This window comes from Copadichromis virginalis, linkage group LG1, assembly GCF_057382275.1.
Source record: "Copadichromis virginalis isolate Kocher_CV1m ecotype Utaka linkage group LG1, C_Virginalis_male_GT1.1, whole genome shotgun sequence".
NCBI lineage: Eukaryota > Metazoa > Chordata > Actinopteri > Cichliformes > Cichlidae > Copadichromis > Copadichromis virginalis.
In genome coordinates this window covers 16,338,365-16,362,510 of record NC_140618.1, presented here as the reverse complement: position 1 = coordinate 16,362,510, position 24,146 = coordinate 16,338,365, and the positions used below count along the sequence as shown (strand labels likewise).

The 24,146-nt window shown below is 38.6% G+C and overlaps 2 protein-coding genes across 2 annotated transcripts; one reads left to right on the top strand and one right to left on the bottom strand.

Moving 5' to 3' along the window:
- Positions 1–1,131: 1,131 nt before the first annotated feature.
- On the bottom strand, positions 1,132–10,500 carry ddx21 (DEAD (Asp-Glu-Ala-Asp) box helicase 21). The gene is made up of 16 exons (XM_085452763.1): positions 10,291–10,500; positions 8,661–8,894; positions 8,365–8,493; positions 8,190–8,265; positions 7,668–7,846; positions 7,463–7,580; positions 6,778–6,963; positions 6,302–6,447; positions 5,805–5,954; positions 5,533–5,694; positions 4,524–4,643; positions 4,150–4,223; positions 3,730–3,889; positions 3,321–3,455; positions 2,763–2,807; positions 1,132–2,621 (listed from the first exon to the last, which is right to left on the bottom strand). The coding sequence occupies exons 1-16, from the start codon at positions 10,498–10,500 to the stop codon at positions 2,355–2,357; spliced, it is 2,391 nt and encodes a 796-aa protein (XP_085308889.1). The 3' UTR covers positions 1,132–2,354.
- Positions 10,501–20,817: 10,317 nt separating this feature from the next.
- On the top strand, positions 20,818–23,925 carry mpc1 (mitochondrial pyruvate carrier 1). Its single transcript, XM_085452757.1, has 4 exons — positions 20,818–21,027; positions 22,645–22,741; positions 23,026–23,158; positions 23,503–23,925. Exons 1-4 carry the CDS (start codon positions 20,953–20,955, stop codon positions 23,525–23,527), a joined length of 330 nt encoding a protein of 109 aa, XP_085308883.1. The 5' UTR covers positions 20,818–20,952; the 3' UTR covers positions 23,528–23,925.
- Positions 23,926–24,146: the final 221 nt, after the last annotated feature.

The window sequence follows — 24,146 nt, the reverse complement described above, 5'->3', positions numbered from 1 at the left end:
TCAACAAGTTGCTGGAAATGTTCCTCAAAGATTATGGTCCACATAGCTGCACATCCATGATGTAAATGCACCTTTTTATAGATTCAAAGGTGCTCTATTGGATTGAGATCTGATGACTGGGGGCCATATTGAGATTATTTGAGCTTTGCGTGGTGCATTTTCCTGCTGCCGTGGTCACAAAGGAACAGAGGTAGGTTGCAGCATTTAAATGTTGCTCACTTGGCGGTCCAACGCATGCCAAAAAAACCATCACCTAGACCAGTGGTTCTTAACCTTGTTGGAGGTACCGAACCCCACCAGCTTCATATGCGCATTCACTGAACCCCTCTTTAGTGAAAAATAAAATGTGATTTTTTTACTGGTGCACAAAATGAGCCATGCATGTCATGGCGAAGGCTCTGCCGAACCCCTGAGACCGACTCACCGAACCCCTAGGGTTCGATCGAACCCAGGTTAAGAACCACTGACCTAGACCATTACACCACCACCCATAGCCTGAACTGTTTATACAAACTAAGATGGATCCATGTTTTCAAACCGTTTACGCTAAATAATGCATCAGAAATCAAGACTCATCAGTCTTTCAAGCTTTTGTTGCCCAGTTTTGGTTATTCTGTGCGAATTCTGGCCATTGTGATAGGAGTGGCTATCGGGGTGGTTATTACAGTCACTGCTGCCTTCCTATCAACTCTGGGCAGTTTGGGACCATTTCTCTCTGACCTAGCATCAACAAGGCATTTTCAATTGTAGAACTCACTGGATATTTTACTCTTTTTCAGACCATTCTCTGCAAATCAGAGATGATTGTGTGGAAAAGACACCAGTAGATTAGCAGTTTCTGAAATACTCAAACCAGCTTGTTTAGCATCAAAAACCACACCACATTCAAACTTATTTGAATCTCCATTCTCATGCCCAGTTTAAACTTCAACGGGTCATCTTGAAAATTTCTACGTGCCTAAATGCACTGAGATGCCTTCTTACCACTAGTTAATTAGATACTTTACTATTGAAGTGCTCAGTGAGTGTAGTTTATTGCCAGTCTGATTCTGACAGAAGACGAATGCCTTAAACTATTTCATAAGCATGTTACGTACTTATTTTACCCCTTTGGAAGGAATAAACACAACATGACTTGACCTTTTTAATGAAGAAGTCATTTCATTCAAATGAATGGAAGCAGTAGACAAAAGTTATTAAATAGAGGCGATTGCAAAGCAATCATCCAACATATTTTTGGGGAGAGAGGTTTCAGCTGAGGGTAAGGCAGCAATCTGACACTGAGCACATTTGTAAAGGTCAACACCATCGCTGTTCTCTGCGGGTGCAGAGTAGAACCATCTCAAACGTGACAGTGCAACATACTGAACAGGTTTGATAGCACACTCGTACATCAAATGTGACGTGAACAAGATTGTGCATCTTCCATTTTGGACAAAAGCCTTAAGTGTGACTGCTGCCAATGTTCCCCAAACACCCATAAAAATGAACACTTTACCTAAAACCCAATAGATGACATTTTCCAACTTTAGGTCATGTTATTGAATATTGCCAACATTTCAATATAGGTTATATAACCAGTAATTACATTTGGTGCTTGTTTATTTAGTTGCAATGTCATTCCAAAAGTTTCAGCTAAAGTGCCACCTTAAAGAAATGCACATCAGGCATCGCAAAAATGGCTGCCAGTCTTAGTTTTGTATATATGGTACGGTACACAGATTTTCATTTTAAACCATTTTTAGATAACTATCTGTAAATTAAAGTAACATCTCACCCCCCCCCCCCAAAAAAAATCTCCTCTGTCCTGCAGAGTTATGTATCCATCTGGAATATTTTGGTGGGATTTGCCCAACTCTGGAGATGTGTGGTGTAAAGATGTCCGTCTTTTCTTGAATATAACGGGACTAAAAGACACGTGTGCTGTCCTAAATGGGTTTTTAAAAAAATCTGAACTAAAAAACAAAAAACAAAACACTACCTACATTAAACAGCAGCCCAGATTAAATGAAATTTAGTCACATTATATTAAAGAGAAGGCAAACATTTCTGCTACACATGCCTCCAAACCTGTGCAGATGAGCCAAAAAAATAAAAAATCTAGATGGATGACATGCACAACAGACCAGAGGAAATAAATATCAAGCTTTACGGTAAACTGCACCTTTAGTATTACTCTTCCGATAGCACGTTTTGTTAAAATTATGTCTCAAACTCTGTAATTCAATGAATTCTATATGAAATTACACAATTAAACTTGTTTAATGATGGAGAATGTTGACCAGCCAGCCAATAAGAACCACTGCCACCCCAGCTGAGTGACAGTCTGTCCTATCAGTCCACACATTAGTACTTTAGTAATCAAACGCTTGGTTGAATGTGCGTTTGTGTCCCCCTCTGTTGTTGCCGTAGCCGCCGCCGCTGCTGCCGTTCCGGAACCCGTTGCCACGGCCACCGTTTCCACCGAAACTCCTTCCCCTGCCGCCTCTGAACCCTCCTCTGTCACCACGGTTACCACTGCCAAAGCCTCTGTCACCACGGTTACTGAACTGCTTCTCCTCCAGCTCTGGCAGCTCTGTGGCCACAGTGAGCTGCCAACGGCGACCGTCCTGCCATGTTTCCTAATGGAAGAACAAGTTTGGAGACAAAGGATTTCAAACAGGACTGCCAGTCTGTTGAAATATATATTTTCACTTTTTTTCACATTTACAAGAAGTCAACTACATATGTTGAACAGATGTTGGGGTTATTGTTGTTCCCACCTGAATCTCCTTGACTTTATCAGCTGGGACGTCAAAACAAACTCCCTGTTAGAAAAACAATAAGCATGAGATGGCGAGTTTTTCAATGTCTGTGTCAAACAGACATGGTCACATATGTTCACTCATACTAACAGATGTCTCTCTGTTTACATGCTGTGGATAATTAGCTTTGTGCTTATTGTGCGACCAGAGAGACTCAATTCCCATACAACAGGACAATACATTATAAAAAAAAAAAAAAAAAAAAGACATTTTACTCACTACTTCTCTTAATTTGCATTTTCATTTACCAGTGAGTTTCCAATTCACACTTCCATTTGCTATCATTCATGTGGCATGCTGGGGTGTGGTTTTTTCACTATTTTGCAAGAATGTACAATTTATAAGAAAGTAGAACAGTCGCTGAGCCCAGTCCTTTGTAACTGTACACACGCAGACATCCATCAACATACAACCTCTCCCCCTCTCACACAGATACCCATTATTTTACAAAGGTCTAGCATCTATGTATACACTAGCCACAGCTCACATATCTACATATTGAGTGTGTATACATACTGTTCTGCCTTTGAGGAAGGTCATTCTGTGAATGTGGTTCTCAATCTCCTCTCCTAGCTGCTCTTTGATGGTTCTCCAGGCGTAACCCAGATTATGCATCTCCTGGGAACACACCAACTGCATTGTGCTGAAACCCTGCAAAAAAACAAAAACAAAACAGAAACAACACATTAGGCAGAATTACAGTTATACATCACCTAAAGGCACAGCGCATTTCTAACTAGATGGAGGACAAGCACTATACTTAGTGGGTGGGCAGGGGCAACATGTTAGGCCTGCATGAGAACGCCCACGGGCTTTAAAACAAAGGGCAGACACAAATCTATCGTCTAGGAAAGCTGTATGCGAGGGTGAACGGTGCCTAGTACGACATAATAGCGAGTTCTGTACGCATGCATAAATAACTTACAGCATCAGAGTTGAGCAGTGACCTCTGCTCTAGACTTGTGGCTCCAGAAATGTGGGCCAGGGCAGCAGCCAGTGCATCAACTGCTCCTCTCTCCTCAATCAGCTTCTCAGCTGATGCTCTGAAGTACCCGATAGCCGCGACTGGAACAGAATCCAGAAACCTGGACACAGTATAGGAAAAGTCAACAATCAAACTCTTGCAGTCAGGAAAGATTTTTCACATTCAGCAGTGTCATGATTAAGGCAGAGGCTTCGTGGGACCACCAAGCTGCCAGTACTAAAGCATCGCCCTTGATTATTAATAACACCTTGTGGCTGACTGAATACAAGCTTTCAAATAGTAAACAATTAAAACTATTTCATACTCCTGTAACAAAATATAATTGCTTGCCCTTGGCTCTCACTCCCCTTAATTACCTACCTGACAGCATCCTTGCTTGATGACTTAATAATATCGTTGGCAGTAGGAACGCCAACTCGCCTGAATGTGATGCCCTGAAATAAGAGCAAATAAAAAATGGTTAGTTTAACAGTCACATAGGAAGGCCTCATTGTCACAGATTGTGTAAAAAGCGCCTTTATTTAGCCGGTGCCTCTTAAACACCCTCCTCCTCTACCTTTCTGTTCTTTTCCCTTTGGATCTTATCCATTTCCTTCTCACACGTAAAGAGAAAAGACTGAGTAGGACTGATTGTGTTCTTTTTTCTGATTTTTTTACAGCTTCTTTTTTTAAAAAACAAAAAGGTAAGCCCGTCACTCCTGTTTGCCCAAGTGAGCATTTCAAAAGATACCTACTGCTTTGTTTTCTACGTAGCGCAACTGGTCCTCTTCTTTTCTTTGATAGAAGCAGATGCAGACTCCAGTCCTGCCTGCACGCCCTGTACGTCCTGAACGATGGATGTATGACTCCACATCCTGAGAATAAACACAAAAAAAAACTTCAGACAAAGTAAAGATTTGAGGCTTCATCATTTTACAACATTTCTCCCTTGAAGGCATGGAATATGTCAGGTCTGTTTGTTTGTTAGCAGTGTAGCATCTGCTGTTTCCAAGATATCCTGTTCAGATTTTATGTGATGTTAGGTACCAATAACAGCTGGAGCAGAATTTATTTTAGTGAAAATCTGGTCAAAGTCATACCAAATGTGAAAAATCTACAAAACTGTTATTTTTATTGAGTCGTCAAATTATATAAACTATATACAAATAGAAATGGGTTTGGAGGACACGAGTACCTAGATCAACCTTGACAAAAATTAATTTGAATTAGTTATTAAAGTTTCACAAAAAAAGGAAAAAAAAAGAAAAAGAAAAAAATCACACTACATATCTCTGTGTGTGTATAGCAATCATATATATCTTAAACAGCTTATAGGACCCAAAGCTTTTTTCCAATTCTACTCCACGTGTACAGATCCATAATAAAGAATATGAACAACGGAGAAGAACAAAACACACCACTTTAGTATGGAATGCTTCAAGGTCATAGGTCAAAGGTCAGACATCAGCGTGTCGTTATAAAAATCAGGCTGACTTCGGCAAGTTGTAATAAAACATTATAAAAACACCAAAGTGTTAGCAGCACCTTTGCCGTTCTGGGGCAGATGCGCTCTCCCAGTGATCTTGTTGTGTATAATCGTGTGAAAGTGTGCAGGTAACATCCATGCACCGCAACTTAATCACTCATTTTCATCCATCATCTTCACAAGTATAAAATCAACACTCTTACAATATTTAAACAAATAAATAAATATAAAAAGGCATAATTAAGGAATTCTTATAGATAACTGGAAACTCTTCTCACCTTGGGTGGAGAACACTGGACCACCAGGTCAACTTCAGGGATATCTAATCCACGGGCTGCAACATTAGTGGCAACCAGAACCTCAAAGGCGCCGTTCCTAAATCCCTTCAGCGTCATCTCTCTCTGCTTCTGGGGGATATCACCATGAAGAGACTGGGTGCTCTTAAAAAAAAAAAAAAAAGAAAAGAAAAGAAAATTACTGAGGATTTTACCAATTTAATGTGCAACACATCAGTCTGTTAAATGTGCACCATGCAAGTATGTGCATCTACCTGTTTGATGGATGCATTCATGGAAAGCTCATTGGCCTCTTTCTTTGTCTCACAGAAGACAATGGTTCTCCCATGGCTGCCACTGTACACCTGAATCACGTCGCCTATCACTGCCGCACGCTGTGACCAGTGACATGTTATGGCTAGATGCTACAGTAGAAAAAGAAACAGAGACAAATGATTCACCAGGGCGGGGGAAAGCGGGGCGTGAGAGGAGAGAGATTTTCATTAATCCAACTGGCAGGCTAAAAACTTGTACTTTATTACAACTTCACTGAAGTGGATGATGATAAATACAGCAATTTTTACTGCAAATGAACTTGCTGGGTTTTGCTGGTGGAGATGTATGCGAGCTCATTTTACAGTCCGTTACTTTAACTGGCCCTGCATGCAAGCATCTCTAAGCAATGTAAACCAAAGACCCAAGACTGCTGTAACGCTTGTTAAATTGCACCAGTCTCAGCCTCTACGTCTCCCTCCCACACAAACACACTTACTTCCACAGTTGTCGCAGCTTTCTGAGTTTTCTTGCCAATCAGGTCAATATGTTTGCAGTTGGGTCTCATGTATTTCTTTGCCACTTCATACACCCAAGGTGGGCAGGTAGCCGAAAACAAGAGAGTCTGTGGGTTGGTGTCGGCGTCTAAACAGGAGAGATGTGCACGACATTAAAATTTACATATATAACCAAACTAAAACAATTACTACTTCAGTAAACAGTCGTGTAAAAAGGAAAGGACTCTATGCAGTCCTGTGAGAAACTAAGTACACCCTTGCACCCTAGCAGATAAGAGGCTAAATAGCAGCAAGGTGCTGCTAATCACATTCACACTGGATTAACTGATCATCAGGAAGTGTGAGCACCTCTACAAAGGCAGACGTTTTGGCAGTTTGATAAACAAACTAAAACACTATCAGCTCATTTTGGCCTATATACATATTTCAACATACAAACCCAGAGATTGAACTTTACCTTTCTTATACGATGAACCCAAAATCTCTTCGACCTGTTCTGCAAAGCCCATGTCCAACATTTGGTCCACTTCATCCAAAACAACATGTTTGACTTTGGTGAGGTTGAGTTTATTGTTCTGGATGTGGTCCTTGATGCGACCGGGGGTTCCAACTAATATATCAATACCATTACGGATAGCATCAACTGGAAGGAAAAGGTTAATAAAAAGAGTTTTATTTCATAACAATATATAAAGCAAGCTGAAAACAGCAAACAGAAACTGCATTTAAAAATATTCTGACATCTACTTAAGAATCTATTTCTAGAAAAAACAGCAGTGAAGGAATGGTCTCAGTTACCCTGATTATCATCGACATTTTACAGTCACTGAAACTGAAGTCATGATTGAAGCAATCCCAGTTATTAAGTTAATTTGCAAATCCCATGAATCATACACTACAAAAAAAAAAAAAAGCCCATGCGCTGTTCCAGTATACAGTCGTGCCACCTTGTGTCTGCCCTGAATTACTGCAGTCAAAAGGTTAAAAGTAGTGCATTTGAGGCATTCAAGCAAAAAAGGTGGATAGAACCACAATTTTTGCTAAATTAAAATGTGTAATACATGTATAACATCCCTCTTTTCTAACTGGAACATCCAAAACTATTTGACTTAAAGAAAACTGTGTTGTTGTATGTGACATACTCTGTGGGTTGTAGGAGCTGCCTCCATAGAAACAGGCGATAGATACGCGCTTAGCGATGTCTTTGAAGTCTTTAGCAACCTGGATAGCCAACTCTCTGGTTGGAGTCAACACCAGAACCTATAGTTAAAAAAAAAAAAATACTCAGTCACACAGAATCACAGCGTCCATAAATATTCACTACCTCTGCTGTGTATGGGCGTGTACCTTGGGAGGACGGCCTCTGGCCATGTCCACTGAATCCTTCTGGAGCTTCTCCACCAAAGGGATAGCAAAGGAGAAAGTCTTTCCTGTTCCTGTTCGGGCTTGGGCAATTACGTCCTCTCCATCATAGACATGATTAAATGTCTTTACTTGAATGTCAAACAGATAAGAGACTCCTCGGGCTAAAAAGGGACAGTAATAGTGTGGAACACAGAGAAAGAAAGAATCAATGGTAATTAGTTATTAGTTAATTATTTAGCAAACCTCGAAGCACTTCAACAACTCCTATGCCCATGTTAGATTAGCCCTAGAAAGCTTGCAGAAGTCTATAAATATTCAAATAAATTCTTCATTACATAAAAAGCTGAAGTCAGACTTAACAACATGACTACCCAAAACTATGACGCACCAAGCATGTCAAGAACTGTGCATGTGCCAGTGACCTTCTAATTCTGAGGCACTGTATAAAAATAAATAGAATTAAAAATAAATTAATGAAAATAGGGTAGAAAGTTCTGACATTACCTTTCAGTTTGTCAATAGTGACTTTAGAGATCCTAAAGTTGGAGAATGCACCTTCCTTCTGCTCTGGTGTCTCTTCCTAAACAAGAAAACAAAGTCAGTTTTGTTTTTAAAACCTGTAACTGAAGCCAGAAGATGTGCTGGGAAAAGCAAAAGACATTCTCTCTGCAGATCTTACCGTTTCTTTTTCGCTGTCACTGGCCGAATCTTCGCTCGACTGGGATGGTGTCTGAACCGGGGTGTTTGGGGTGGAATGTCCATTGGTTGCTGCCTCTGCAGTTGCCTTCTTTTGCTTCTTCTTGATTTTCTAATCCCATGAAAAGAAGTGGATCAAATATTACAAATATTACAGAGAGATCACTTTATAGGCAAAATTATTATATTCCCCTAATATAAACAGGATGTATTAATATGCCCATAAACTGTCCATTAGTTCCAAAATTAGACCTTTGGCTAAGGACAATCAACACTGACCTCTGTGTCTGTCTGTTCTTCAGTGCTCTTCTTAGTCTTCTTCTTTGATGTTTCAACACCATTGCTGTTGCCATTCATATCAGTGGCCTCATCGAGGTCTTCGTTCACTTGGTCTGCCGCAAGCTTGTCTTTTTTCTTTTTCTTTTTGGGTGCAGGAGGCTCGCAATCTGGATCCTCCTGCTCTTCCAGCTGCTGCTGCTGCTTCTTCAGCTTCTTGCCCTCTTTGGTCTTGTTCTATTTTTTTTATTTTTTTTTTTATTTCATTTTAAGACACAAAACAGTAAGAAATTCAGGAACCCCAAGGACTCTGTAGCTACTCAAAGTTTAAAAGTGTTCAGTTCAGTTCCTCCACACATTGTTGGCTAATGTTGTGCTTTTTGTCCTACTATCAGCAAAAACGTCATTTAGATATTGCAGTGGTTAATGTGCATCTGCTGTATCACACAACCTTTCTGCTGGCAAAATATTCAAAGACTACAGTTATTTGGGTGGTTTTTGGCATTAAAGTGGTCTGAAGCTACTTCCAGCTGCTCTCTTATTCAGTAGGGTCCACCTCAGTGGGCAGCTCTGCATGTCTGGCTGATTTTTACGCTGGATGCTCTTCCTGACAACACCAAAATAACTAGTGTCTCCTCCCTGCATCATAACAGGAATATTTTGCTTAATGTAAACCACTGGACTATGAAGCCACTTATAAAAATGAGTGACGTTGAAAACACATTAAACAAAAGACAAAACACTTCTATATGGATATCTGCGTGGTGACTGACCCCAAATATTGACATTTTATTGAATAAATTAATGACTTAATGAAATAAAAAATAAAAAAAGGAATACTACTTTAATAACCAGACATGAGCCCGCTGCTAATAAGACGGCTCCTCTCCTGCACTGCCACCCGCAGATAACATTAGCCGAACAAACTTATAATAAATCATTTCGACCAAAGAACCAGCCAAACTGTGTTTCCCAGTTTAAACGGTTGATTTATTAATCCTGACCTGAGGTTGACAATACGAACACTAATCAGCCATCCACCTTGTAAGTCTGACAAAACTTAATTCTAGGCGGCCATACAAACTTTAGCGAATTTAGTGTATTTAGCATACCAAAGTGATATTCGGCAGCACCTATAGTTATAAGTAAAGTGTTGTTTACTGTTTTACGTAGTATTTGTTTGGGGGTTTTTTTTAGAACGTCTGGCTATAAAGTAAACAAAACTTAGTTCGGATGTATACTCCAATGTAAACAGTTTCGTCAGACCACACGATCAACTCTCAGACACATGGGCATGCCACGTGATCTTCTCTTAGCTTAGTTAAATGGCTAACACTCGCATTGTGTGCTAACATTAACTTAGCTCACCATCGGACCACGTTGCTGCTCTTCCGCTTCATTACAAAATTTAAGTTTTAAACAGCACGGGACATGAGCGCAAAAATACGTCACTGCTAAGTTCGCTACACACTGTTATCTTATCTCTCTCAGTTTTCCTAACAGTTAAGTAGAGTTAGCTGTCTGGTTAGCTAGTTAGCATGTTCAGCCACATGCTGCCAAAACATGGAGGAGCCGAGCCGCGAGTAAAACCATTTTTCTTTCTTTCCAGGTCGAGACGACCTGCTTTGCTCACCTTTAGGGTTTTAGTTTCCACGACAGTGTCTACTTCTTCGTCCATTGCTTGATCCTCAGTTTCAAAAATGATCTTTGATGGCATTTCTCTTCCCTGTTGGAAACCCTCAGCGTAGACACAGGTAAAACCCACGGGCACGCGGACGGAAAGGAACGCGCAGGGCGGCGCAACGACGCGTGTTCGCGATCCGGGTACAGAAATAGACCTCATAGACACTATATCCAGTCTCCGGATAAGCAAAAGACAAGAAAGAATATTAGTAACAATTTTCTTACGAACGTGAAATAATTACAGCAAAATCACAACGAATTATAACAATGAAAACAAAATCAAATGTTAGGTAAAAAATATTTTCGGATCTCAAGAGGGAAAACAAATCTTAGAATCAAGTAACTGAAATGGTGAAAAAAGTAGCCAAACAGCCCTAACAGTATTTAATTGAATTTAATCACAACCACATCAACATACTTCATATAGAGTCTGTAGTAGTTTCACATTGTACACTGTCTATTAAGCCTATCAGTATTTTTATTCGTCTTTAGGCATGAAAAGATGAATAAAAATACTGATTGAGGTTGTCATAATTCATGCATGATGGGGTTAAATAACAATAATTGCAATGAAACACGTCATACATCTATAGTAATATTAAATAACCAGTGGGTGGCAGGGTATGGAGTTACACATCAGTGTCCAGTGTAGTGGTTTATGTCCAAGTATACCATCAACACTGACACAAATGCAAGAAAACATCCTTTGAATAGCTGTCCACTGTAGTGACCACTATGCGTGAAAGGGTTAATGGCTGATAACAAGTAAACAGGTTAAAGGACTTGTCACATAATGATCCAATGCAGCTCATTTTGTTTTACTACAACATTCATGTATGTTCTGTAAAGCCAATCCCTCGTTTTGTCGCCTCTACAAACAATATTTATTATAAAATTGGGTTTGGAAAGTGAAGTCTTATTTTTTGCAAATGCTGAATTTATTTAACAGCAAGCAGGAGGTGACAGCCCTGGTTGCAAAAGCCAAGACGGTTTTTATAAAGTAATAAAGTAATAACTTCTACCTTCGGCTATAACTTCAGTTTAACTATAGTTAAAGTCTTCTTAAGTGGAGCATGTGCAAGTTATGATCCTGTTTAGGGTAAAACAGACAATAAAACAGGGTTTTTTAGGACATGACAACTTTGTCATTGAGAGATTGCTACTCCTGGGCAAAGAAAATAATGAAAATGAAAATAATTATAAATTGAAGGAAAGATGTGAAGGAGAATTAATAATTAGGCTCCTTAGGAAAAGAAAACTGTGGCGCTCAAAAATGCACACTACCCACACATATGGGCCTGCTGTGTTCAAAGACCAGTTTTGTGAAGAGGAACTACAAAAATCAAATCCTCAAGATCATTATTCAGCTCCACTGTTTTGAAGAGCTAAATAAATATGGATATCTCAGTGGAAAATAAAACTTCTTTGCTGAGGTTGACATAAAAAAAAGACAAAAACTTGGTTGTTACAACAGTGAAGCAAGTATAAGTCATTTTTTGTCTTCAACTTTCAGTTTATTTAAATATAGCCATCTTTTTGATCAGTATTATGGTACAGACTGTTTCACACAGAGTAATCACCTTATTCCAAGCAGATTTTAAGATGCTAGTATACTGTTCACAGATTGCATGTTTGTCTAACAAATGTTTACATTTTCAAAAGATATATTTTAACATTTTGTACAGCTTTTTTTATCCCTACTGGGAGAATATCCTGTGTCCTGGTATGCAGGGTTAACCCACTGTGTGTTCTTGCACTGGAAGGAGAAACCGGAGTAATCATGTGGAGATTATATAAACAGAAGGACCTTCCGTGGTTCTGAAGCAGAAAAAGCAGCAGTAATTTACACTTTGATTTGCATTGCTTGCCAGTCATTTGTCACTTTGCTTTGTATGAACAATTACAATAGAGAGAAGAGGCCATTTTTGAAGATTAATTGTGACCTCTTACAAGTGTGATGAATAAAATGGTGAAAGACAAGCACTTATTTGTCAATTCTTTATCAGAGAAATTTTCACTACACCAGTATCGTGTTGCCAGAAACTACAGGATCCAGTCAAGAGTCCACTGGCAGAGATACCCAGTTTTACAGAGGCAGTTTTTAATGTTCTAGAAAATCAGATGCAGAAGGCCTTTATATATCCTCTCTTGGTCTCACAGTGCGCTCAGTTAAATATTTAAATTGACTTCTGGACCATCAGTTTTAAGAGATGCACTCTGAAAAAAAGAATAAAACTGCAGTAGTTTTCTTCTCTGTGCATTTTATTCCTATGGCTTTGTCCGTCTTATTTCATGCAGCTTCTTTATGACAATACCAACAAACTGAGGTCCCACTTAACTTAGTTTAGTCTATGTTAACCTGTGCTTTTAAAGGTGAGAAGAGGTGCAGTTCGATCTGACAGTACCCTAAAAAATAACCACAGACTTGACATGTTTCCTAGCAGAGCTAGAGCCAACAGTTTGATCGGGTTTGGTTTTCTTCTCATTTTGGGGGAGTTAAGTATTTCCAACTGTGCTGCTCTATTTCACTACAACTCATTATTAAGGGAATGAGCATAAACAAACAAAAACCCATATAATTTATGTCTCTTGAGCCCAATAATGCCAAAAGTAGGGCTTCAGTGGACTGCAGCACTTGCAAGAAAATATTGTTCTCTTTGGTAACTCCTTAAACGCAAGACAAGTGCTCCTAAAGAAGAATTTAATGAACACAAACATGTAAAAAATAAAGATCATCATGTTATCATATCTATAGCACACTTAAACACCGTGTGTCTTCATAGGACCCTTTATATCTACCCAGGGAATACCATGTCATTCTTCAGGTAAGTGAAGTGAGAATTGTGCAGCACAGAGCTATAATTTAATAAAACAAACACCCAGCAGGCAATGTAATATTTTAAAAAGAAGCTGCACACTGAAATGTATTCATTACTGCTGTCACTGCCGAATCATCCCATGAATTTGATCAATTCTTAGAAACTGTTTAACAATTTGCTGTTATATATTTTATCAGTGACATCTTGTCATATATTAAAAAATACTGTTTCCTTTTTGAGCTTTTGCAGCTCATATAATGATAACCCCAAGCCAGATGTGAAGCAGCTCAGCAAGAAAAAAGATAAAAAGCATCGCTCAGACAATTGCAAATGGAAGATTGGAGACCTCATAATGCAAAGTAGATGAGAATCCAGAGTGTTAATAGCTGGTTGACGTACACTTGACATCCATTGTGTTGCTGTAAAGAAAATCTACATAAAGTGCTCTACCATTGTTAAATCAGGCAGTAAAATGTCTCATAAATGTATAATATGGCAAAAAAACAAAAACTGGTGCACCTCTGCTGCTGGTTTACCTTATTACAGGTTTGCACTCCACACAGTAACTACGCTCTCATGCATCTGCACACGCTGGATTCAGCTTTGCCAGTTAAATGCCCTGCTACCACACTACCCCTGCATGTGTACATGGCTGGAACTTAATCTTTGCTGGGAAGGGCTTTAAACTCCCAAATCCCTGCACAGGAATTGACAGCTGCAGTGACTGATAAAAACTTCAATCCATACGTGATAAACAGACAGCACAGTTTTAAAGCCATGATAATTTTAGAAACAGAGAACGTCTTTTGACACAGCAGCCTCACAAGATAATAATGGAAATGTTTCCCCTAATGCAGTTACAGTTGTGTTTTTTCCTTGTATTTATCTATTCCTGTTGTTTAGAGATCGCTCTGTGGGAATCCTGCATCTGAGGTATATGCTGGAACTCCTCCAGTGGATATGACCAAGATACTCCTGCCTTTTGAATACACAGTGGCAGACTTTTAAGGTTTTCAAGAGTTTAGCCAATTTTTTATTTCCAGGGTGCCATATAACTTTTTAATGAAATCTTGTATAAGCCTCTGACCAAATGAAACACTTCATTGGAACAATAAATTGAAATTAAATAATTGTTTTTCTTTGCCACCATGGCGTTAGGCTTATATATTATTAAAAAAACAAAAGTGTTGGTTTAGATTTTCTACTTGATTTGGCCGAGTGAAGGGTAGTCATTTAGCTACAATTTTGTTCTGTATACACTGAACAGCCACTGTATAGGTACATCTTGGCTTGGATTGTGGCATCTGTATGTCACTATTGTGTTAATGTGGACCAACAAGACCCGAGGACTGTTACCAGCACCTTGTTGAATCTATGCATGAACACTGAAGCCAGTTCTGAAGGCAAAAGGAGATCCAACCCCAAACTAGCAAGTTGTAACTAATAAAGTAGCCACTGAAGGTATTATTGTAAATGTTGCTAGAAGATGCATAATTCATTTGTTTGTTTAGGAATTTTTTTTATTTTTATTTTTTGTAATCACTTTAGTTTCAACTTGGTAAAGGCGAGATCTCTGTTGTCTATCTTCCCAGTGCAAACTGCTTGCACAATATAGTACTTAGCACGATGAAATGTGCCACCATCAGTACTGACAAGCAGTTTAGCCGCACGCAGCAAGAAAAGCAATAATTTTTCTAGTTTTCTAGTTACAGCACCTGATGCTTTAAACTCTTTCTTGCCCAGTTTTGTCACAATGTACACAGATTGTACAAAAGAGGGGGAAAAAATAAGCAGGTTTAATGAACAGGTGTGTAATCACTCTCTGAGATATATAAAAAACTTTACATTATGTAAATGTTTAAATATTAGTTATTGGACATTCTATACAGGCTTTTCTGTGATTTATGTAATTTCACACTGTGTTTGACATGTTTTCAGATCCATAATGAGGCAGATTATGTTTTATGATGGACAGTCTCTTCCATAACTGTTTTGAAGCTGAGTCACTCAGTCGGCTGTCTGCTGTTCTTCATCGTGGCCACTACAAGGTTTGAATTTCTTTTCCTGCATCATATGTACCTCAGGTTTATGGAAGTTGTCATTTATGTTGTTTTGTTCATGGTTTCACCTTTTATACTATGAATGATTTACCGTATCATTGTTTACCCCGATGTTCTAAAGATAATCCAAGGCTATGCTTGGACATTGCTAGCACGGGCAAAGCAGGACATGAAGCATTGCTGAATATGTTTCCAAACCAACTTCATTCTAAGCCAAAGACTAGAAAGTATGGTGAAGAATATCTTCCCTTTGGTTTCACCTGCACAAGTGCTGAGGTAGGTCTCCCCTGCTTAATTGGTTTTCCCTTTGTCGGGAGCAGCGCTGGGCTCTTCAAATCAGGGACAAACAGTATCCCACATTCTTGATTTTTAGTTCACAAACACTTGTTGTAACGACTAACTACTCCTGACATTTTGGAGATTCTAGCTCTTTATACAGTAAAGTTACAGCAGGATACAAATAATATCAGGCTGATCCTGCCACAATTTGTCCCCCGGTTCAAATCACAACAAACAGTATCCCACAGTTGTTTATGTTTTTAAACCCATTTTGCACAGAGCAGCATTTTTTGAAAAATGCATTGATAGCAATGTTGAATATTACATGAAAAAAAACCCAACTACAGTAAAATAATCACATCGTGACGCCTCTGCCTTTCTAAATGGAGGGACAGTAACTGCATGTATATGTAAGCGTGTAAAACCTGAAGATAGTCAGATTAACAGTATTTTGTCTCTGCCATTCTGCAATTAATCTCATGTAAACAATAACGTGTGCACAGCATGACGTGAAAAAAGGCACATACCTTTGACATTGCGAGGAACTCTGTATTCCTCGTCCACACGTAAACGAAAAAAAGGAGTTTTAAAAAAATCTCAGTTTTCGGTGATTCGAAACGCCGTTTACATGTGGACAAAACATCTGCGTTTTCGAAAATACCCGTGTAGGTGTGGACATAGCCTAAAAGAGTTAGTAGTTTATTTTATTACTACCTATAATTTATTGCAGATTACTTGCATTTGCTTAATTGTTTACTAAATGTTTGAGGTGTGAAAGAAACCGCAATGGAGCAAAATATGGGTGTGTGTGTGGTTGGAGGATGTGTTTGTGCGTGCGCGCGTGCACACGTCGGAAGGGGGGGCGAACATTTTTAGCAAAAATTTTGGGAACCACTGACTTAACCTGAGGCATACTTCATACTTCCCAGTTCAAGGTCTACTAGTGATGAGATTTCCGGATCTTTTTAGAGAACTGGCTCTTTCGGTTCGGCTCACTAAAAAGAGCCGGCTCTTTCGGCTCCGAACCGGCTCTTCAGGTTGTTTTGTTGCTTTAATTAATTTATTATTAACAATAATATAAAATTATGCACAAAAGGAATTACTAATGTTAAAAAAAAGTGGTTTTATTTATATATATTAATATATAAATATATGCAGTGGCCCCTGGAGAGAAAACATGTATAAACTCTAAAAAGCACATACAAACTCCAAAACACATTTCTAGCATGAACTGAACTTCCAAACAGAGCTACCTAGATCACTTAAATTACACAATTGAAAGCATGAAAGCATATGTGTATTGTTTGTGTATTTATACACAAGCATTCATATATAGTCAAAAAATAATAATAAAAAAAAAGTTCATTTACCTGTTATTACCACACACCAAATCCGGTCGTTGGTACTTGCTGGCTTGTGTAGCCACTAGGTAACAAAAACTCAACACTGCCCTTAGCATCCTGGAGCACTTCTGTTGTCTTTTGTACGTGTTTTGAGTTTTTATGTGCTTCTGAGTTTTTACGTGTTTTGGAGTTTGTACGTGTTTTTACGTGTTTTGGAGTTTTTACTTGTTTTGGAGTTTGTACGTGCTTCAGGGTTTGTACGTGATTTGAAGTTTGTGTGTGCTTTGTCTGTAGGGGCCACCGTAAATATACTTTTATTTATTCACTCCACATAAAATGTAATAAATAAATCATATAATACAAAAATCAACTATTCACATTTCAACTTTTAACTATTTAAATTTTCAGCTTTTTCCTTTTATAAATTTAAAGTGAAACACACAAAACACTGCAAACCATAACACAATTAAATATAAATTATAATGTGAAAACAAAAAGAACATGCATATTCTCTGTCATATGAACCTGCATGACTAACTTTCTGAATCCTTTATCATCTGCAACTGAAAATAGTTGTGGATGATTACTATACCTTTCTAATGTGACGTTGTTGTCCCTGGCTCTCATTCTCTCTCTCTCACTCCTGCTCTGTTCCTGTGCTACTGAGTGTAACTACCGCCTCTCCCCCCTCTTCCCAGCGTAAAGCACAAGGCTCCCATGCTGAGTGAAGCGGAAAAAAAGTGCGAGAGAGAGGGTGAGAGAAAGGGGGGAAAAACCCCCCCAAAAAAACCCCAAAAAACCCCCCACGGCTCTAAGAGCCATTTCATTCGCGACTGACCCATCACTAAGGTCTACATCTCTCCTGGTGAAGGAAACTGTTATTGCATTGCAGCTGTCTGGGGTGAATACCTGAGGGCATGTACATTCTTCTCAAGTACCAAAACCCATTTTTTATTTGAATTAGACCTTTAAAGGACAAAAAGATTTGCCTTCAAAACACTGCCTGTTTTTTAAAAAATAAAAATAAACATAGTTCCTATTACATTTACAGCAATAATTTATCTGTTGCTTCCTCTTGTAATTTCTCAGAAACTGTGAAAAAACTGTTCAAACTGTTACAGAGGAGGACAAGAATCAGTGTGGTAGATAGAGTCACCTTAACATGTACAATGTCAATATTAATACTAATTTATGTGTGAAAAGAGAATCTACCTTGGACTTTCTTAACTCTCTTGACTTACACCATATCTCCACTCATACTTAAGCAGGTATAGTGAGTGCATTTTGTTTCCTCTTTTATACAAAAAGTAAACCAAGGTGCTGTCTCCAGAGGGCCTTCGATCAGACATTAAAGTCATTGGGATCTTCCAGTTGGTCAAGAGCTATGCTGAGGTGTAACTCAACCATGGACCATGATGTCAAAAATATTCAAGAACTGAAGCCAGGTGGCACCTCTTAACAGTGGGTAAATGGTTTAACAAAAGTGACTTCAAATTTAATTCAAACATTCTGAAATCAGAATTCATTACCGAGTTAAATTTTTTTTTTTTATCAATTTTTTTTATTATTATTTATGGGGGGATTTCTTCATGGTACAAGTACACAGAATCTGATTTTTCATGGCAAACTCTCTAACCTTTACTTTCTTGCTTTAAGATCATGATGTTCACATACTGCCCCCTGGTGTTGTTTGAGTGCACCAACCTAATCATGAATCTAGACAACAGATAGTGTCCCCTGACTCATCACAGCAGGAAAAGCACGAGTCAGTCTCTCAGTAAGCCACGACAATGATCCGGCATGTACAACAGCAGGACCCCCCCACAGTGGGAAGCTGGCATTACTAACATACCATGAGTCAAATTGTTTTAATTCTATACACTGTGCACATCAAATAATGAGTTCATTGACCAAACTGGAGCTTATGTTTGATGTGTGATTGACAATGCCATTTCTGCTTTGTTTATGTACAAAGGTGCCCCTGAAAATGAATGGTAAATGGCCTGCATTTGTATAGCTCTTTTCTAGTCCCTAAGGACCCCAAAGCGCTTCACACTACATTCAGTCATTCACCCATTCACACACACATTCACACACTGGCGATGGCAAGCCACATTGTAGCTACAGCTGCCCTGGGGCGCACTGACAGAGGCGAGGCTGCCGGACACTGGCGCCACCGGGCCCTCTGACCACCACCAGTAGGCAAACACGGGGTTAGTATCTTGCCCAAGGATATTTGGCATGCAGGCAGGAGGCAGCCTGGGATCAAACCACCGACCTTCTGATTAGTGGCTGACCTGCTCTGCCACCTGAGCTACAGCCACCCCGGATAACAAATTAATTATGATTACATTAAAAACAGGAAAAGGAAAAGTATCAGAGTATGTGTGCAGCATGTGCAATATTAGCATGTGTGCTTTTTACATTAATGTACGTGTAACAAAAATACTGCAAAAGATTAGTTTATGTCTGGATTCAGACTCATAAATCTTGACAGATAGAGCAGATTTGAGGTTTTAATGAGAGAAAAATATTTTAATGTGAATTGTGATTTTTTTTATGATCGTAAATTCAAGTAAAGATAAAAACTGTTATTTAAATTCAAATGGAAATCAGCGGATGTGTTTCCGTTAGGATATTTTAAAAACAACACCTGTGCATTTTTGTCATCCTGGACCAATTTTAACACACCAGCACTATGTGCTATGAAGGTTTTCAAAACACTGCCTGATTACGGCTGCTGCTGCTCATTTTTCTGTGCTCAAAACTAAATTGCTAAAACTAAACTAGAGATGAAAACCGGGTTTGGTGGACAAGTGCAACATCTTGTTCCATATGTATTCGGTTTAATCTCAAGAAAATGCACTTAATTAATAAAAGAAAAATTATATAATTCAAGATCATAACACAACCATATGTCTACAGCAGACATATAATACACATTTAGGCTTGTCCCAAACTTTGGCTGCATTCACAATGAAGGAGGTGACCAATTTTTTTTTACATATTTGACTGGGGTGTATGGGGTAAATACAAGCATGAATATTGCAATTTTTTTTCTTTTTTAAATTCTGATTAGCGTTACTTTCATATGCATCTAAATCAGATACAGGTTAGATCTTCTACAACGTGACTCCAGTGTGAACTTCTACATCATTCAAAATAATCCAATCCCTCTTGAGGAGGTGTGTGTCTGAACTGAGAGCGTTGGTTCTAGAGTCCCGTGGAGATACTGACAGATGTAGTTTCAAAATCAGTTAAAGGTGAGCCTTAGCCATTTCGGAAGAATTCTGTTTGTGAATTCTGCCTTACACATTATACTACTTCTGGTTACTTTACATTCACCCAAATCTCCACAGAGAAGAGGAAGCTGTCTTATCATGAAACTCCTAACTAAGAAGATGTCGTTATTTTTCTTTTTTTTATTAGAAACAGCTGGCTTCTACTGCATATCACCTTGAAACAGTACTAAATAAAAATGTAAACGCTAAACTCAGTTACCTCCATGTTTACCTCATAAACTGATGTCGCCAAAAACGTGCCCGGAGGTTATACTTATTTTTTGTAACTGAAAAAGTTGAAGCATCTAAAGTATATCTGTCTCTGATATCCTCTCTGACTTACACATGTTTACACCAACATCTTTGCTAACTATATTTTGGTAGTCTAAAGTTCTAGAGGTCAGATGCCGTCTTCCAGCAATTCCTAAAGCGTCAGCCAACCTTTACACGGGACTGAAGAAAGGCACATTCACCACTTTTTTAGTTACTTCGCCTTACCTGGAATAATAGTTCTGACCTGATCTTATAAATTTTTTTTATTTATTTATTTATTTATTTATTTATTTATTTATTTATTTATTTATTTATTTGCCATAGTGGGCGTTGGTTTTAACAGGAGTGCCGGTCTCCAGTGATTGGTTGTTATGCTGGGCAGCACCCAGCCGTTTGAGGTCGAGCCACGTATTTACGTCAGCGTCGTAAAACGTAATGTTATTGGTTGGAAATTTGACCGTCCTCTGAGCGGATCTCCCAGTCGCCCTTCAGCCGACAGAAAGAAACATAAAGATCGCTCTTCTCGCCCAAGACAGACACCAGCCTAACGTGAAACCATGGCAGGGACGATTGCACGGAAAGCTATTGAACACTTGAAGAGCAAGGAGTTCAGGGACTACTTGATGAGGTCTGTGTCAGAAGCCGGAACATTTCTCTGTTAGCACGGCAGCTAAGCTAGTCATGCAGAGTTAGCTAACGTTCACCTGCCCTAACTAAAGTTATAACAAAATTTTAATGAACATTTTAAACAGTTTGTTTTTCTTTTGATATCTCTCTTCATGCATAGATTTCTACTTCGTTTTAAGTTGGTTTGTTTTCAAGAGCGACCATGTCTCCCGTATTTTCTCCACATTATCAGCTTGATTGTTAACTTATAAGGAAGCCACTAAAACAGTGGTTCTTAACCTGGGTTCGATCGAACCCTAGGGGTTCGGTGAGTCGGTCTCAGGGGTTCGGCAGAGCCTTCGCCATGACATGCATGGCTCATTTTGTGCACCAGTAAAAAAATCACATTTTATTTTTCACTAAAGAGGGGTTCAGTGAATGCGCATATGAAGCTGGTGGGGTTCGGTACCTCCAACAAGGTTAAGAACCACTGCACTAAAACAAACAGGTAACCTAGAAAGTGGGCCGAACCCTGACGGTGAAACAACGTTAGCTTCTTAAGATGGTGGTGAACGGCTTTAAAAGTCTGAATCTGCGTCAAAAGCTGGCGGAGAAATCTGCTCCTGCTACTTGTCAAGATATTGGTAAATGTGTAAGTGTGTTTACATGCCACATATTAGCCACAGGTCTGAAATTTGGAGTAAAGGCCAAATTTTTGCATCTTTGGTCAGCATTGTTTGCGTTTGTCACAAATATACACAGTTGTTATCACTGTTATCTGAAGAGCTTTGCCTGTTTTAACACTTTAAAACCATCGATGGGCAAGCGTTATGACGTCTGGTGTATACTTGTGCAATATCTGTTCTTTTAAATCAAAACTACTGTGTGTTGGCAGTCTGCACAAACGAGTTTTACTGCTTACTTTTGTTAAGGACTTGCAGCTGCCACCGAATTATGCGGGTGTTAAAATGCTACCTCGCTCATTATATCCTTACTAAGAAATGCAAAATTATATTGACATTTGCTACCTACTTGAAGTTGTAATGATGTGTGAAAGACATCGTGTCTTTGTGACTTATCTTTATTTGTTTTCTTTTTTTATGTGGAACTGAAAAAAATAAAACAAACGCCAAACAGCACAGTAAGTTACCATCTTTTCTGTTAGTATATCCTTTTCTGTGACAGGCTGTAGTTTTAACTGTACCTTACTATTTATTGATCTTGTATGTCATTTACAGTGTTAACTTAAAAAATATGACACTGAGTTTTTAGATCCTTATCTTACGGTTATGTCTGGCTTTAAGTGCACAAGCTTGACTGATTCACATATAGTTAAAACAATGAGTCTGTGCTACCTTGTGCAGCAGCAGGTTTTTTTTTTTTTTTTGCATTTTCTGTCCATTTGTTAAATTAAAATGAATTTTACGCTTGAAGGAGTTAAAGCCCACTTTAGAAAAAGTGGTTGAAGAAAAAAAAATTATGCTAGTTTTGATTATTTCTCCTGCTTGTGGTGTTCGAAAAGTCTTGTTTAATAGATTAAGGCTTATTTTTTCTTTTCCCTTTTTCTACTTTTATCCTTTTGATGTAATTTATTAGTAACTGTATCTTCTCTACATTGACATGACTGTTGTGACTTTTTGCAGCATTTCTGGGGTCCTGTAGCAAACTGGGGTCTTCCTATCGCTGCCATCACAGATATGAAGAAGAGCCCTGAAATTATCAGTGGTAGAATGACCTTTGGTAAGATGGTCACAGATACATCCAGTATACATGCAATATTCTAATAATTTTCTAGTTAGTATTGATATATTTTGTGAGTGGTTCTTTTATCTCAAGGCTACTAAGAAGGCTTTGAGAGAAGCCGTGATGTCTGCACTGGTCTTTTGATTTGTTTTAAGATTTTCTTTGATCTCCATGCTTTCCTGTTAAGATGCCGAAGAGTCTTATATAAAGACTTGACGTTAGAGCTGTAGTAGGTATATAAGAAAATATGGTTCTATTAAATGTATGGTTTCTCTCCTCAGCTCTGTGCTGTTATTCGCTGCTGTTCATGAGGTTTGCCTACAAAGTGCAACCTCGCAACTGGCTACTGTTCGCTTGCCATTTGACCAATGAGTCAGCCCAACTGATCCAGGGTAGCCGTCTCATCAAATACAAGTAAGAAACTTTTCTGTTCTGGGGTTGGTTTCTTTTAAAGTACATTCTAATTTTCAATCACCCGTTCATAGAAGATCATAACTCTGCAAGATATGAGGACTGTGTTTTTGGCAAAGTCTGTGCACATGATGTCACATATCAGGACTCTGATTCAAGAGCCCTGGTTCAAATTCTGACTGAGGGTACAGCTTTTGTTTACTTTGGCTATTTTCCCACTGTGACCTTTAACCCAGATCAGTATTTCATCATTTAACTGCAGTGCTTTAGATTTTAGCAAACAAAAAACCCCAACAACATTAGATATGGTAATAGAAACATTAATGCCTTACGTTTCTGTATTTCAGCATGGAGAAGAAGACGGGCTCTTAGTCCCTGATGCAGATGGACTCCAGAGTGGCACTGTGCTGCTTCAACACTCACCTAAACCTTGAAATCTTGTCTCTGAACTTATCTAATTAGTAAACTGCTGCACTTCCGTTCTTTTTAGTAAAAAAACAAACTTGACGTTATCATGATTTGTACCTTAAGTTTCAGCCACTTTATTAAAAACAGGGATTAAAAACTGATGCTTTGCTCTATAAATTAAGGTCTATTGGTGTGAATAATTGTTATAATTTTTATTTTTTACTTTTTTGGCAACATTCAATATGACGCACCAAAATATAATGTGGAAGAATGTACACAAGGCTAAGCAGCCTGACAGTAAGATGTCTTGCAACCAAGATCTACTTGCTTTGGCACACTTTTAAACAAAACAAACGATTATTTGTCTAATATTGGCAAACTTGAGGTAACGCTTTTGAAATGTGTGGGGGGGGTTTTTTGTTGTTTTTTTTTTTTTTTTTGTTAAATTCAGAACACACGGGGGTTAAGCTGTTTGTCTTTTGAGTTGGAAGTTATTCTGTAAATTGTATATATGAGTATATCTGTGGGAAACTTGTCAAACTAGCTTCCCACAAGTGTCAAAATACATTCAAACAAATGTTTA